General features: G+C 36.5%; 1 protein-coding gene across 4 annotated transcripts in view; it reads right to left on the bottom strand.

The window, feature by feature from the left end:
* Nucleotides 1-1,687: 1,687 nt before the first annotated feature.
* The window catches only part of psen1 (presenilin 1), a 34,114-nt gene continuing 19,819 nt past the window's right edge, over nt 1,688-15,982 (bottom strand). For all 4 annotated transcript variants that reach the window (XM_062968097.1, XM_062968099.1, XM_062968098.1 and 1 more), the window contains 5 exons: nt 12,905-13,003; nt 11,544-11,630; nt 8,612-8,785; nt 6,975-7,093; nt 1,688-5,331 (listed from right to left, as the gene is read on the bottom strand). In XM_062968097.1, the coding sequence (XP_062824167.1) occupies nt 5,176-5,331; nt 6,975-7,093; nt 8,612-8,785; nt 11,544-11,630; nt 12,905-13,003 (635 nt within the window). In that variant the 3' untranslated portion in view covers nt 1,688-5,175. The remainder of the gene's footprint in view (nt 5,332-6,974; nt 7,094-8,611; nt 8,786-11,543; nt 11,631-12,904; nt 13,004-15,982) is intronic.

Genomic DNA, 15,982 nt, shown 5'->3' with positions numbered 1-15,982 from the left:
AACAATGCTAATAATAGAAAGGAGATGTATTGTTTTGGCAGTAGAACATGTTTTCATGGCCTGTCATGTTTTAAAATATTATTACTAGTTTTGGTTGAGTGCATGTTTTAATGGAGTGTTGTATTCTTGAAAAAATATTTTTGTTCTCTTCTTCTCCGTTTCTAACAGAAATGCAAGATATAAATATCCTAAATAAAATGTTCTCTGTGTGCAACATATTGGAAGGGATTGGATTTTATTTATCTGATCCTTGCATGTGAAAATAAGTTAACAACACTGAATTGCTAGTAACTGTTAACCTTTTACGGGACTCCCAAAATCAAATGAAGTAGCTATTTAAGGACTGCTACATAATAAACCAACAGGTTGCTGTGGTACTGGTGAAGGCATGTCTAGGATTGTACTGTTAGTATATGAGTGATAATCACATGCTCCCAGGGTTCAATAAAAGAGCAAAGTTTTCAAGTATTTTTCTGTCCTTCGATGTTGATCAACAGCAATACAAAAAAAGATTAGTTTACCCTAGTTGGAAAACACTCATCAGTATGCAGCTGCTTAAAAAGCAGAAAACTTTCTCCATATTTTGCTGCTCTGATATTGTAAACATATTTTTCTTTAGAGATTGCTTATAAAGCAATTTTCCCACACAAATGACCTATATACATTTTATCCTAATAAGGCTATTTTGGCTGTTCGACACAGATTGCTTTTCAGTATTTTTATGTAGCATTTTCCACTCCTTAATTATGTCTCCTGTGGCTTCAAAATAATTGGCATTGACAAGGTCTCTACTTTAATGCATAAGCAAGCTTTTATAAATTGATTTTGAGTTTGAAAGGTTTTTAAAAACATTCCTTGGAGACAGGGACATCTAAACACCTCTATAATCTGATCCTAATACATATGCTCTCTTGAATCTAGCTCCATGGAGCATGATGGAAAGTATGCTTAAGATGGCAAACATTCAGTACCAAGTTTGTATTTACTTGGGAATCAAACCAATTTCAAGTGTGTTGTCACGTAACCATGCATAAAATTGCAAGCCGATGTGTATTTACTCCCAAATAAGCATAACTGAAAATCACTTTGAGTTCAATGTATACAAGTCTAAAATTGGGTTACTCATCACAATCACAATGAACCTTAGTCAATAGCATAGAAATGCTTTCAGCATTAAGGAGTCTTGTTTCTTCCATTGAACAGTGTACTGATGTGCAATGCACAACTCAGTTCCACAAAGAAAATACTTGGAAAAATAAGAACATTTTACAACTGCTTTACCTCTGCTGATTTTTGACAGGGAGAATCAACACACTCATTTTGCCCCCCCCCCCCCCCCCCCAAAGGCAGATGGCAAACCTGGAGAGATCAAAAACTGCAAATGCAGTCTTAAGGGCCACACGCAGCCCTAGGGCCACACTAATTTTTTCAAAAACTTTTACAGATCACAAGACCCTAACTAAATCAAGTAGCCAACTTACCTTTTAAAGAGATTTTCAAAGAAAAATGTTTATTCCTTACTATAAAGATACTTTGGAGAGCTTCACCAAGGTTAGATAAGACAGGACATTTAGTACCTGAAGAGTTTGTATATTATGCATAGCCTGTTGTCTAGATGCAACTCAGGGTTTGCATCAGCTCCACAACTGAATAAATGTTAGGTGCAAATAATAAGAAACTCATGAGATCCATGCATTGTTTACTTTTAATATTTTGATAAATACAGGGAAATTGCAATAACCTATCAAAATTATATTTTAATTGAAAAGGTATTTTAAAAAGGCTTATTCACATTCATTTCAGATTATATACAAACCAGTGTTCAAAATCAAAACAAAACAAAAAGTTAAATGCTTGTGTCGAATTCCAAGTCTGCTCTATTTCCAGTATTCCCACTTTGAGCAGACCAAAGTTGTGGGACAAGATCACATGACTGTACAGATCCAGGTATTATAGCTTTCTTCATAAAAGTCTTTAGAAATAGCTGCCAAAATAATTTCCAATAAAACTAAAATATTTCTGTTCATCGCAACATTTCCTTGAATGTACTCCAATAATAGTTTCTTTCACTGCATCAGCAACTTCTCACGTACAAGAGAAAGAACATCTAAGATCCTGTGAGTCAAAGAAATCCAAGCTATGCTTTGTACTTCAAAGGTTTAGCCATTTCAGCTTTAGCACAGCCCTTAAAGGTTTGGTAGTCACCAGGGTTTGAAAAGATTACGGTACATCAGCCCAATATCCTAAGTACCACTGGAACTTTGATGTGACTGATTTGAAAACATTAGGATAGTTATCTAATGCAGGTTCTTATGAAGCTTTCTCACTTTTGCCCTCAGCCTATATTAAATTCCAATACTCTGAGTAAGTAGAGAAAATCCATTGCCACACTTTCCTAGTAATGCTTGGCCTGACATTTCTAATTTCTGTTAGCAAGCTGTCCCTAACAATTTATGCGAATATTCAGATGGGAGAAAGTACACAGAACTGACAATATAACCATGTAAGAGCAGCAACTCTATTACAGAACCCCTTAAAATTAATGAGTCTGTTGACATTTGTATTTAGTCTCATTTCCTTTAAAAGGGTACTGAAATTAAATGTATTCAAGGGTTTTTGCATAACTGGACAACTTCACTGATGAAGCAATTATTGCCTAGTGGTTTTTCTAACTTCCAGGATGAAGATTAGGTTAGGACACCATCTTTTGTATCTGGGGTTTGCTTCTGGCTACACTCCTACGTCATTATTGAAAAGGTAACCTGTAGCTTACAAAATGGTGCTCTTACATTATAGACTCTTCCGCATCTTCTGCTTCCAAGATGCATATCCCAGACGGAAAGACAGTGCTTAATGCACTTTATGTGAAATCTACTGTATTTAATGTACTGATTAAAAGCAAAATTCCATCTTGGATCTTGTAACTCATCAGGTGCTACACTGAACACTCAAGAGAAATCTTTTATAATTATACATCACTGCAGCTTAGTTTTCAATGTGAAGGTAAACTTACATTTGTAAGGTGTGTTTATTCAGACACCATGAAGTGTAGAATACTCCTCCATGTAAAATGTACCTTCACTTTAAAAACTGAACTGCTTGGGAAAAAGAATTATCTCTCTGACCTGCCAATCTTCTATATGCCACAATTATTTTCTCTACAAAGAAACAGTTCATTGCTTGCAATACAAAGTAGTACAGTGTATACACAAGTCTCCCACTTCATGGAGAACTAAGCCCAAGGTACTTGGTGCAGTCAGTATTTCCTAGTGGAAGACTAGTACTGTGAGTTAATTCCAACTCATTGTCTATGGGTCCCCTGAAATTCATGAAAAGGCTTCAATTGTTCCCTATGAGAGCTGACTGTAGTTCCTGCAAACACATCACATACACAATTACATGTGTATTGCTAAATCTTCTGCTAACCAAGAGATGTAGCTAAAAGTTATAAACTATCAACCAGTGGTATCAGGCTCTGGCAATCTTCTACTGAAGTTATTTTATTGACATTTCCCCACCGCCACCATGAGATGAATATTCAAATGATATACAACATACAATACACAAAATATACCACCATCACCTGGCATTCAAAAAGCTCACTTCAGATTCTATTCCTCAAGTAATATTGGGAATACAAAACTATTACTTACACAAATAGCTCTGGGTTATCAAAGAGTAGTTGAGAGTCATAATAGATTTTTGATTTCATTTATGTTAAACTGAATGCAACAGGCAATTGCCGACTACTCTGTCTTTCGGGATGGGTTAAGCAAGTACATCTTCTTTCAACAGAAATTCCCTAATTTTTAGATTGCAGCCTAGTAAAAGGTTCCCAAGAGTGCTCAAAATGAGATAGGCAAATAAAGGCAGCATGGCTAGATCAATTTTACAAGAAATGTTGAGTGATTTAGGCCTTTGTCTGATAGGGGAGTACTTCTTGTTACAATTCTCAAAGGAAAATAAAAGTATTAAAATTCCCTAAGAAGTGGTTACTATAATAATATTTCTGGAATGATCCTGGAAACCAGAATCTAGTGTTTTTGTAAGAAACCTTGCTTGAAGAGTGCATATAAATGACCAACACAGATACAACATTTTTTTCATAGGTCTGTTTTCAAAACCTTTGTTCCATAACAATATTCTGGGGATGTTAAAGTGGATATCAACCCTCAGTTTTATAAAATAAACAGTTCATCTTTTTACAACAGAGACTATTTTACAAAATGATTCCAAGGAAAACTAGAAAAAATTATATGTTTGAGAACAAATGACAAATTCAAACATTCACCACTTTGTTAAAAAAAGACAGAAATGATTATTTTTTTTTGGTTGAAGTATGCCTCATTGCCATTTGTGGTTTTAAGAATCTTATGCATTCTAACTTCTCACTATACAAGCACACTGGAGATCACACTTTAAAGCTAAATATTTTCCAAGTTATTTTGTGAGCAAGGGAAACATCAAGAAATAGGCTGTATAATTTTGTAAGAATTAAAAAGCTTTTGAAATCAACAATTCAATTTTGATTTCATGACGCATGTGTTGCAAACCGAATCTAAAGAATATTTGCAGCAGCATCAGAAAAGGCGTGTTTTGTGCCAAAATTGGCTAGGAACCTCTAAATTTGTACAGAAGCTTTTGTGCCAGAATGACAATTAGAACTCTTACAATGGTAACACAAAGTATACAAGATTACTTGCATGATTTTCTGTTGAGACAATAAAAAATCGGTCATCCACAAGCCAGTTGCTGCTCTCTAGGTAAGTTACAGCGAGATCAAGGATTGATCTGATGTTCTGGAGCCCGGCTGATCCTTCAAATATTCGGGCAGCTCACTTTGATTTACTAGTCCCTATTGTTGAACCTTATCTCAGTCCTCAGCACACTTCAGCAGTAGGGTGCAGGTAGAGTTGGAATCACTGCGAGGAGCAGTTATGTTGCTGGTGAAAGCATAGGCATCTTTTATACACATGGTCCTTTCAAAGATGTATAACTCAAAACTGCTGAGGACAAATAGACCCATAACCCATTAATTAAAAGACAGTTTTCAACGGAAAAAATCCAGTAGTGTCCAGCACAGCGGCTGTTTTAAGAAGTGGGAGGAAAATCATCCCTCTCTCCCATATTTGCTACAGTCAGTACCATGTCCAGAGGTGGTCAAATTAAATTGTGCTAGATATAAAACTGATGGTATGCAAGCTGGTCCATAAAAGGTTGCACCAGGTTATCTGTGGCAAAATAGAAAACGAGCCCAAAGGTTATGGAGATTGGAAGAGCTGGTAAGGCCTTTTTAAAAATGGCCAGCAATAAGAGGGTAAGGCACAGGCCCTGAAAAGAGAAAGGAGGAAAAGAAAAACAGCGATATATTAGGCAGTGGGAATGTTTATACAAAATATTACACGACATACTTGTCTAGTTCCATGAACTAGCCTTGGTGAACGGATGCTCTATAGGATTAAGCCACACTGCAGAATTGTTGGAATGTTGAACTACCACTCTGGAGACCAAGGTTTGAATCCCTTTTTGGCTATGGAAATCCACTGAGTGACCATGAGCAAGTCACCTCTCTCAATCTCAGAAGTTAACTATGGCAAACCCTCCTGAAGAAATCTTGCCAAGAAAATCTTATTGTAAGGTCACCATACTTGACTTGAATGCACACAATAATAATAATAATAATAATAATAATAATAATAATAATAATAATAATAATAATACGTTATTTATATACCACCCTATCTCCTCAAAAGTTTGGAGACGCAAACAAGGAAGCCCTTTCCTTCCACCAAGCAAGTAGGAACTGCCTCTTTACACTGGCATTTTCATCAAGAGTAACAGAATTTCTTCAAGGCAGGTGTAGGTTGTTAGTTGCCTTGAGTCCCCATGGGGAGAAAGACAGGGTATAAATAAAGTAAATAAATAAATACATAAAAGATAGAAGCAATTTGCTTCAAGCAGTAGAATGGGCTTATCCATCCAGCATGTATAGCTGCTTCCTTGAGTGTATAGTTTAATTAATGCAGAGACTGTAACACGACTTACAAAGGAAACTGATGTCCCATTCCATTGTACATAATAATGAAGGAGGACAAAATGTCTACATTTTGTTCCTTCATCATTTATAGCAGTAATTTTACTTCAATTTTAAGAGGAAAAGAAAGATAGAAAATAATTGCTTTAAGATTATTATAGCTGGCACAGTAATCATTGATGTTTTTTCACTTGAGAAAGTTTGGTACCTCTGTTCCTGATTGCTTAGATACTTGGCAATTATTTTTCCAGTATCATAAGCATCATCATACCATTGGCACTTAAAAAAATAATCTTCTATGTTGATCAACTATTATTCACTGAATTGCAGTGTCTTGCCATTCAATGTAACCATTCAATGTTATTACCAGCTATGGATCTAACTTTAGAACAGGTTTGGAAAATCAAAAAACAAAGTATTCCATGAAAACTCTCATGACAGAAACATTAGGATTTCAAAACTCTATGGGAATCCCTTTTGGAAACCTGACAATAGAAACAAGTTAGCAACCAACTCAGATGTTCAGATGCTGACATACTGCATGTTCCTTTCATGCAACCAGTGAAACAAAATTGATGACACACAATGTTTCATAATTCTAATTCACCACACTGTTTTCAGAGGGATTACAAATAACCAGTAATATGTTACCTTTATGAACATGAAGGTATGAGAATGAACTATTCTACATTTAGCTATATATTTTGGATTTAGGAACTGTTCCAATGCAATCTATTGATTTTTGTAGGCGGACAAGAGAGATAAGATATATACATGCTATAAATCAGAAAGCCTGTCCACAAAGAAAAAAAACCAAGAGGAAATGGAAGTAACAAGTAACAAGGAAGACTAAATAAAAGCTGATGGGATAGTGTCTTGTGATGAAGTCTGTAAAATCCCATATTCAGCTGTAATTATTTCATTTTGTTAATATACTCACAATTAAAATGGCTACAAAACAGGCTAAAGTTGTGTTCCAGTCTCCACTGGCTGTTGCTGAGGCTTTGCCAACTAGAACGCTGTAGAAAATGAAGTCTCCTAAACCAAGCTTAACTCCCCCTGTAAAAGAAAAGGATAAAGGCTAAGGAAAAACCAGGAAAATCCTGACTCCCATCATTTAATCATGTAATTAAACCCATGTTTTATAGTGACATGCATTTAGTTACAATCTTTTGAAGCATAATACAGTCGATAAATCCTGTTCTGTCAAACTACATAGGGCCCCTACTGTTGTATTACAGCCAAATATTGGGATAGAATGAAACTGAACAAAAAAAATTGAGACTTCAGAAGCAGTTGCAGAGAGGAAAATAATATTGAGCTTCCTGGATATGTTCAATGAAATGAAATGCATCCTGGATATGTCCAATGAAATGAAATGTTATTTTTTTAGGATGACTCTCAACTTGATTACAACTTTCTAGTAAAAAACAAGTGTTTTCCCCAACCTAAAGAACTGGCAGGATTAGCTTAAAACGATAGCCTGCCCTCATGGTAAGCCACATTTAGTGCTCTAATGTCTTCTTCCAAATTCTTATTTTTTTTCCTTTAAGGCATGGGTCTAATTATGGCGCATTTTTGCAATTCAACCTATGTTTATTATATAAGCTGTTCACTTCATTTTTCTCGTAATTACCAACTTGACAGACCTTTAGAAGTAAAACATTCAATTAACAGGAAACAGGAATACAGGGTACCTGTATTTTCATTACATTATGTAAGACTCAAGCCATACCTGTTATCTCAAATGTTCAAGTTATAATGATGGTTTTGTCTCTCATTCCCAGATTCAATGGTCTCAGGCCCCTCCACACAACTGAATAAAATCCCACATTATCTGCTTTGAACTGGTATATACGACAGTGTGGACTCAGATAACCCAGTTCAAAGCAGATATTGTGGGATTTTCTGTCTTGATAGTCTGGATTATATGGCTGCGTGGAAGGGCCCCCAGTGAGACATTTGGCAGTTATTTTCAAGTATTCCTGTTGCTAGATTCATTTATTTTATCTATGATATTTAAATACTTCTTGATAGATTTTATACACAAATCATATAAATAACCTATTTTTTAAAAAATATATATAAAGGGAGAGGACTTCAGAGAACTAAGACACTGTAAAAAGCAGACATCCCACACACTTCTACATTCAACAATCCTATTGGCTGATGCCTAAATCTAGCCTCTCCTTCCCCAACTACTTTGCTAAGTGACAGCCAGGAAGTGTCTGAGATGTCTGATTTTTATAGGGCAAGAATTTTCCCCACTCCTCCCCCCTCCCTCATCAGGGATCTCTGAGAAAAAACTCAGCATGCCCTGAATGTGTGACCAGTCCCCTTTCTTCCTTATCCTTTACTCATTATGTATAGATATTTCAAAATCCAAAACCTGAAAACCTCTGGTCCCAAGCATTTCAGATGAGACACAATCTGTAAAAATCTACATGCAGATGCCTCCTTTTACAATGGTCCCAAATTTGCCAAGCGTGTATTGTTTTGCAAAATGTGAAACACAGCTTTTTGTTTTCTTAGCTACATTGGAAAGTTAATGTATGTTTATATAGAAAGATGACTTACTCTCATCGGGGTCCTCACTTCCTACGGAATCTGCAGGCATCGCTTGAACAACAGCTCGTGTCTCAGGAGTCGATTCTAGAGGTCCTATCCTATTGTCCCGTTGCTGTTCCCATTCCTGGCTGAAGCCTCCATCATCAGTCTCCGCACCTGCGTTTTGGTTCTGGTTTGCTGTGACTGATAAAAAGCAAAAACTTGGAAGACTTGAAGTAACAAAGTCAAATTAAACAGCAAATGAATATACGTGGTGGTGTTAGTGGTACCCAAATTGGTATTAAGCATCTAAACTATTTTAAAGTTTGTAGGTTTTTTGGGTTTTAAATTGTGTTTTTTTGGTTATACTGTAAGCTACTTTGAGTCTCTTTTTTAGAGAGAAAAGGGGGGTATAAATAATAATAATAATAATAATAACAACAACAACAACATCAACAACATCAATGTGTGTGATCCAATACAAAAGCCAGCATAATGATCTTGTTTGCTGTGTACTAATCTTGCTGTGTATCTAATAATAATAATAATAATAATAATAATAATAATAATAATAATAATAATAATAATAGATGTTTCCCCTGAGCTATAGATATAATATTGTTGGAACACACATCACTGGGTATACCTGACAATTATACTAAATATATTTTAAACTGCAAAATGACAGCATGGTGTAACAGTGATTTTGTCCTTCAAAACATGGAAAGCAGATATAAACATAAATGAAAAATAACAGCACATTTTTCACTTGCTGAATAGTTTAAGAAAAGGAAGTATTGCTGGTCATCTTTCAGAAGCAGTCAATAAGCTTTCACTTTTGTCACTTCCACATCAAACAGTATCTTATAATGTAGCCAAGCAGTCTAGCATATGAGGCCAAGACATGTCAATCAGTACCTAAAGCCTGTCAAGTTAATTTGCTGTCTGAGGCCAAAAATCCTGCAAACATCTCTCCTCTATCCTGGCAGTAAAATTACAACAATATTTTAATACACTTACATTTTAATGTTATTGTCATCTGCACTTTCCTTCAATTTATTTCCTTCTTAAAATGTGAAAAAGGAGCTTCTGCCATTTATTTTCATAAATAAAAGAGTAGGTTCTGGCTTCAGGCAAGTCAGAAAGATAGGTAAAGGTAAAGGTTTCCCCTGACGTTAAGTCCAATCGTGTCCGACTCTGGGGGTTGGTGCTCATCTCCATTTCTAAGCCGAAGAGCCAGCGTTGTCTGTAGACACCTCCAAGGTCATGTGGCTAGCATGACTGCATGGAACGCCGTTACCTTCCCACCAGAGCGGTACCTACTGATCTACTCACATTTCCATGTTTTCGAACTGCTAGGATGGCAAATGCTGGAGCTAACAGCGGGCGCTCACTCCACTCCTGGGATTTGAACCTGCAACCTTTTGGTCTGCATGTTCAGCAGCTCAGTGCTTTAACACACTGTGCCACTCGGGGCTCCTTTTCAGAAAGATAATGACCCAATATCTTAATTGCCGATAAATTTGCCTTCGGTTACAGGAGAGATTGAAATGGAAGGGAAAGAGAGGGCAAGAGAGAAATTATAGCTGCTGAAGTGAAAACAGGAGAGCATCACAGAAAAAGGATGTTGACTGGCAATAATTTTAAGAAAGAAGAAATTCAGATTTCCCAGGGAAGAGGATGAAAGGGTTTTGGAAAACACACATTTTTTGGAAACAAGGAATGATAGAAACTGGCTAACATCTGAAAAGAACAAGTACACCTTTTATTCCCTTCCCAGTGCCCTCCTCCCTCAAACTCCCCAGCTACACATTCCCAAATGATTAAACAACAGAGGAGAAAAGCATAGTCTTTCTCCCTACTACCTCCTTAGGATCTGTCAAGAATGATTTTGCAAAAACAGAAATGTTATCCACTGATAGGTGTGGGAGTGTGGGACCTCTATTGATATTTAAGGCATCCTTTTGGGCTTGGGTCTCATACGATCAAAACTTCACAATGCCTCCTTGTCTCAGAAGTAACAAGATAATGAAGGTAAAATTACATTTATTTGCTTGTGGTCAAAGCGAAACAATGTTTTTCTTACCAGTCACTAATATTCCTCCTGCTTGGCAGTTACACACTATCATTTCTCTGCATGTACCTGTCTATTCATATGAAAAGCAGTCTTTATGTGTGCCTGCTCCTAGAATTGTGAGTGCTGTGCTATGTCCTGCCACAGACAATCTGTCATTGTGGACAGCTAATGCAAGAATCCATCCATGACAGATCATATGAGAGAAAGAAAGAAAACACTAGATCCTGATTATCAGTAGTGTATACATTTTCTTTGCAGCACCGAACAAAATCATAATGGAAAGAGAACTCATGTTTGATTTCCTTATAAAAGGCAGGATTCTCCTACTCTCCCGTGCTTGGGGGGGGGGGGTGTATTTGTAACTGAAAAGTACAAACAAATGTAATGTTCCCAGCCCCTGTATATTTTACTTCACATTCCGGATCCAAACACAAAGAGGAGGTTGTTTGTTCTGTGGTGTTTCATGCCCTTCTCACATTGCAATTTTACTTATTGGATCTTATTAAAATCAAAAAATTTACTGCACCACAAAGAAAACTATGATTTAACATCAGAAGCACTGCTTTGAGTTGCTGAAGATATTAGGATTAGAGTCTGCATAAGATATTGATAATGGATCAATTAGACCTCATAATAATGAATCTAAGAGGTACCGCAGAGCTCAGTAGATCCTGCCCTCAAAGCAACAATTATTAATATTATTCAGTTTAAAATTGCAGTCTTCATCAAGTATATATAGCTCATTATTATTTTACACAGATAATAAAATTAGAGTTGTTTTGCTACTATTTCATTAGGGAAGCTTGAGAGAGTTCAGCTGAAGCCATAAAATAGATTTGTGAAGCCATATGAGAAAAATGTAAACAAAATAAAGATAAAACTCACCTTGCTTGTCATACGTAGAACTTTTGGGGGCTCTTTTTTGGGCTTCAGGATCTTCCTCAGCCATGTTCACCAGCCATATCATTGTTGCTGTTTGAAAAAGAACCCCATATTAACGCTAACTACACACAGTTTTTCGGTCACAGGCTAATTATATACAAGTAGGATTTTGAAAATGTAGTGTTTTTTTTTGTGTTGTACACAAAAAGAATGCCTGTTCTCAGAATGTCATGGATTTAAAAAAGGGTTATAACTGTAAAAGGTTACCTTTCTGCTAGTCAACTGCCTAGCCATTCCGGCTGAAATTCTAACATATTCTAAATGGAAAGAAAAATTATGTGCCACAAATTATAACACAATCTCACTTTAAGCCATATTTTAAGACCAAAGGAAAAAATGTGAGATTTTATATGTTTTATCATAGTTGAATACTATGGAAAATGGCAGGCTTGTAATGAATGACAAGATGGCATTCCAAGCTACTCAGATGTATGCCAAATCCAAATAGACAGGAATAGTTGTTATGCTTGCTCCTAAGTTATATTGTTGTTTATGCCACTGCATCTGCATGCTATGCCAAAATGTGGTAACATGTCATCCCACCCTGGCAGATCAATTGGTACACTCTGTGTCCAATAACAACAACTTCCGAAATTATTCATGAATAAACATTTCCTTGATAACTTACATTTTTAATGGTAAATGTTTTTAGACATGCTGTAAGTTGTACACGAGCTCCCTAATAGAGCCATAAAATAAACCAGGAGAACACAACCTGTGCCCTAGGACTCCGAGCAATGAGTTCAAATTACAAAAAAAAAGATTTCACCTAAACATTAGGAAGAATTTCCTGACTGTAAGACTGACTGTTAGCAATGGAACTTTGTGCCTCAGAGTGAGGTGGAATCTCCTTCCTGGGAGGCTTTTAAACAGAGGCTGGATCTGTTGGGAATACTTTGTGATTTGGACTAGAAGGCCCATGTAGTCTCTTCTAACTGTATTATTCTATGATTCTATGACTTTTGGGACTACATTTCAGGGACTCATCCAGCATAGGGATCTGGGGTGTTACATTCTGAAACAAACTCTGGAAGAAATATGTTCTAACAAAACTAAATCCTATTCTCCATCTTCCTCTTTCTTTTTCAAAGATAGAACAATATGTTCTTTTTATCTTGGGACATCTTATCCAGTACCAGTGTCTATACTTTGAGCCAACAACAAGTAAAGACTTGAGTGCCAATAAAAAGAAAATATGACACATCACTGCACATTTAGCATCAAATACTTTGGCAGATAGATTATTCATTTCCCTCTATCCAGAAACAAGCATCAGATTTCAGATCACAACTCTGTATACTTACATGAATAAATAAGTGCTGGGAACAAAGTCTCATTTCTCTCTTGAGCAGTTTCAACCAGCATACGAAGAGGCCCCTTAGGACACAGTACAGCAATCAGGTCTAAAGGACAGATACTAGTGTTAAATGAAGCACAAAGAAATAAAAATAATCTCTATATTAGCAAATATTAAGTGTCTTGAAATGCATATACAGCAAATTTGAACATTAACTGTTTATTCTACAAAGTCAACATGATTATACACTTTTAGAGAACTCTGTTTCATCTGCTTGAACTGATGGAAGAATACAATACAATAGAATACAATAGAAAATCTGTGTTAGATTCAGTCCATTTAGCAGTAAACAAAACTCAGATATGTTTCAAAGGTTGGAAGACTTTAAAATGTTAGCCACAAAAATTGCAATCAACACTCAGTTCAGTACTTGTGTTGGTAGGGCTAGAGTCAATATAAAGCAACTAAGAAACAAGAAGAAAGAAAGAAGCCCTCAGCCCACTTCAAACCAATGATGAAGGAGCAAGATTCACAGCCTCTAATTCACATTCCATTAGGAAGTGTAGGAACATCTGAATCACGTGTTTGGGGTCAACTATATTCTTTTTTAGTCAGCTGGCATACCCACAAATGAAGGAATGCCATTGCGAATGTTTCTGTTTGGTGATACCATCGCAGGATTCCAATACACTGCAGAATTTCAGAAGAGATGGCATTGCTTTCATACATAATTCTTGGAATGAAATTGAGGTACCTCCTCACTGTCAAGATCTGGCAAAGGGGAAGTGAATATCTGTCCAGGTTGCTATACTGAGTGGTACTGGATGGAATCCAATCAGAGACCCTTTATGTGTGTATTGTCGTCACAGGAACAGTTTCTTCTTACAAAACTGAAAAGACAGCCCTCCTTCTGTAAGCTAAATGGTAACTGATAATTGAGGTGGATAGCTTCAAAACTGTCTTCCTTTCAGTTTTACTGGATCAAAGTGTTGGATCTAGTCAACATTAGTCCTTATTAATACTAGGGTGGCCTAGAGGCCAATTCTCCACCTGGATCCAGCATGGGCTATCTCACTAAAATCAAGAGAGCCAAACTTCGTATTTTGTTCTGTAAAAATGCAAAGGTGAAGCAAGGGTGGGAACCTGGATCTCATATTAAAACCACCCACTCAAGTACCCCAACATATTTTCTTGTATTAAAGGAGAATGATTGTTCCTGGGGCTTTCAGAAGCTGCAATTATCCTGTTTGCAAAAGTTTTTATTTTCAGTAGGATACTGTTAAGTAACAGGTGGGGAGCACAGAAGTCACCAGTGGGCTGTATATTGCCAGTGCTATTTACTGAAATGAACAAGGTAAGTTTGTTAAGATTAATTTTAAGTCCTATTGATTGCAATAGGACTAAAGCATGACTAAATTTGTCTGCACTGAAGAAGTTTATAATCAATTGATTACAGAGCAGAATACAAGCAAATTAAAATAATTATCAATATTATAGTACAATTTCATTTTCCTTCCTATTTTTGCTTCTGTGACTCGATGTATCTATTGTTACATAGTGGTTTACACCTGATGTTGAGCAAGACTATGTTTTCACCGCATGCTATCTCCAGTAAAAGGTCCTTTTTGCCAATTTCTTCTTTATTCAGCACTTCTTGAAAATCCATTGTGAAAAGCTTTGGTACATCCACTTGAACAATGTGAGGTGACAATTCAGAAAATTCTCACAAAACACCTTCCTACTTTCTTCGCTGCTGAAGTTACATTTATAATAAGACTCAATCAGACTATAGTCTCCTTTGGGAATGGAAGGAGCCTTGCTGTTTGTAGAAAACAATTCAATCCAACCCATCCTGGGCTCCAAAGAAAATTCTGTTAAGAGACCTACAACACCGAACAAACATGAAGAGATGGAGTCACCATCAAAGATGTGAATATAAAAAGACTACAGGTCAGTGCCCAGCATGGGTGAGTAAAACATAGTAAACCACATTTATCAGCACATTTATAACAACAACAACAACAACATTCTATATATATAACTGTACTCCCCATCTCCCTGCGGGGAGATGGGGTGGGACAGAGTTTGAGATAGAAGCAGAGTGGTAACAATTATCTGGTTTTTCATTCTCTTTCTCATTCCTATTACCAGATAATTTTTCAAAAAGAGATGCCAAGGTTAGAAAGTCCAACCTTGAACTCTCAATACAAACTTTGTGCTCTTTGACACCTCAACCAAATTTTGATGAAGTCACATTTCCTGCAGAAAATCTGGCTGTAGGCCTGTCCACGGCCATGTTATCACTGGTTTACACACACAGCTGAAACTATGCATTTGAACTAGCTTACTCTGATGCTCTCTTTGTGGAATGATATGACACTACTGCAGACAGGCAGGTTTCATTGTCAACATATAAAATCAAAGAGAAGTGACTTCTGCGTGCACTTTGAGACTTTCAAAGTTCCTGTATGGGAACCTCTATTAACCCTGGTAAGTCAATCATGAGAGTAAGAATCTCAGTAGAGTATCGCAGACAGTGCAACAGCTGAAAGTAAAAATTGGCTAATTTTTTGTATACACAAATGCGCTATAGACATACTTGGAAGATGTTTTGGATACTAGTCAAGATTAGCAGAGTCATTTCATACTTCTGATACGCTTGGTAAGATCTCAATAGTAAGCCTTGCTCACAGTGGATTAAGCATGGCATTACATTACAATGTGTGACATCTAGGCCACCCACCTACAGCTCAGTAGAACTTTCTACCCCAGCCTATATTTCTTTTCTCTCTGTAAAAATACCTATTCGCAACCCTACAGGGTGCTTATTAAAGGTCAAGAGGAATTTCAAATATCCAAGTTTGTGAGAAGGGGGAGTTATATCTTCTACACAATATCTTTCAAGAACCCCAGGTCACCCCATAAGCTTCAGTAAAAAGTACATTTTGAAAGACTATGTAGCTTAAGGCAAATACCACAAGCACAATAGCAGCAATTGCTAATTGGAGTTTTAATGTAAAATTCACCAATTTTGCTTTATAGGCACAATCATTTAAAAAAAATAGCTCAGGGCTTCTACAGATTA

The sequence above is a fragment of the Anolis carolinensis genome, chromosome 1, assembly GCF_035594765.1.
Source record: "Anolis carolinensis isolate JA03-04 chromosome 1, rAnoCar3.1.pri, whole genome shotgun sequence".
In the NCBI taxonomy this organism is placed as follows: Eukaryota; Metazoa; Chordata; class Lepidosauria; order Squamata; family Dactyloidae; genus Anolis; species Anolis carolinensis.
The sequence above is the reverse complement of the archived record's forward strand: the minus strand, read 5'-3'. Positions and strand labels throughout refer to the sequence as shown.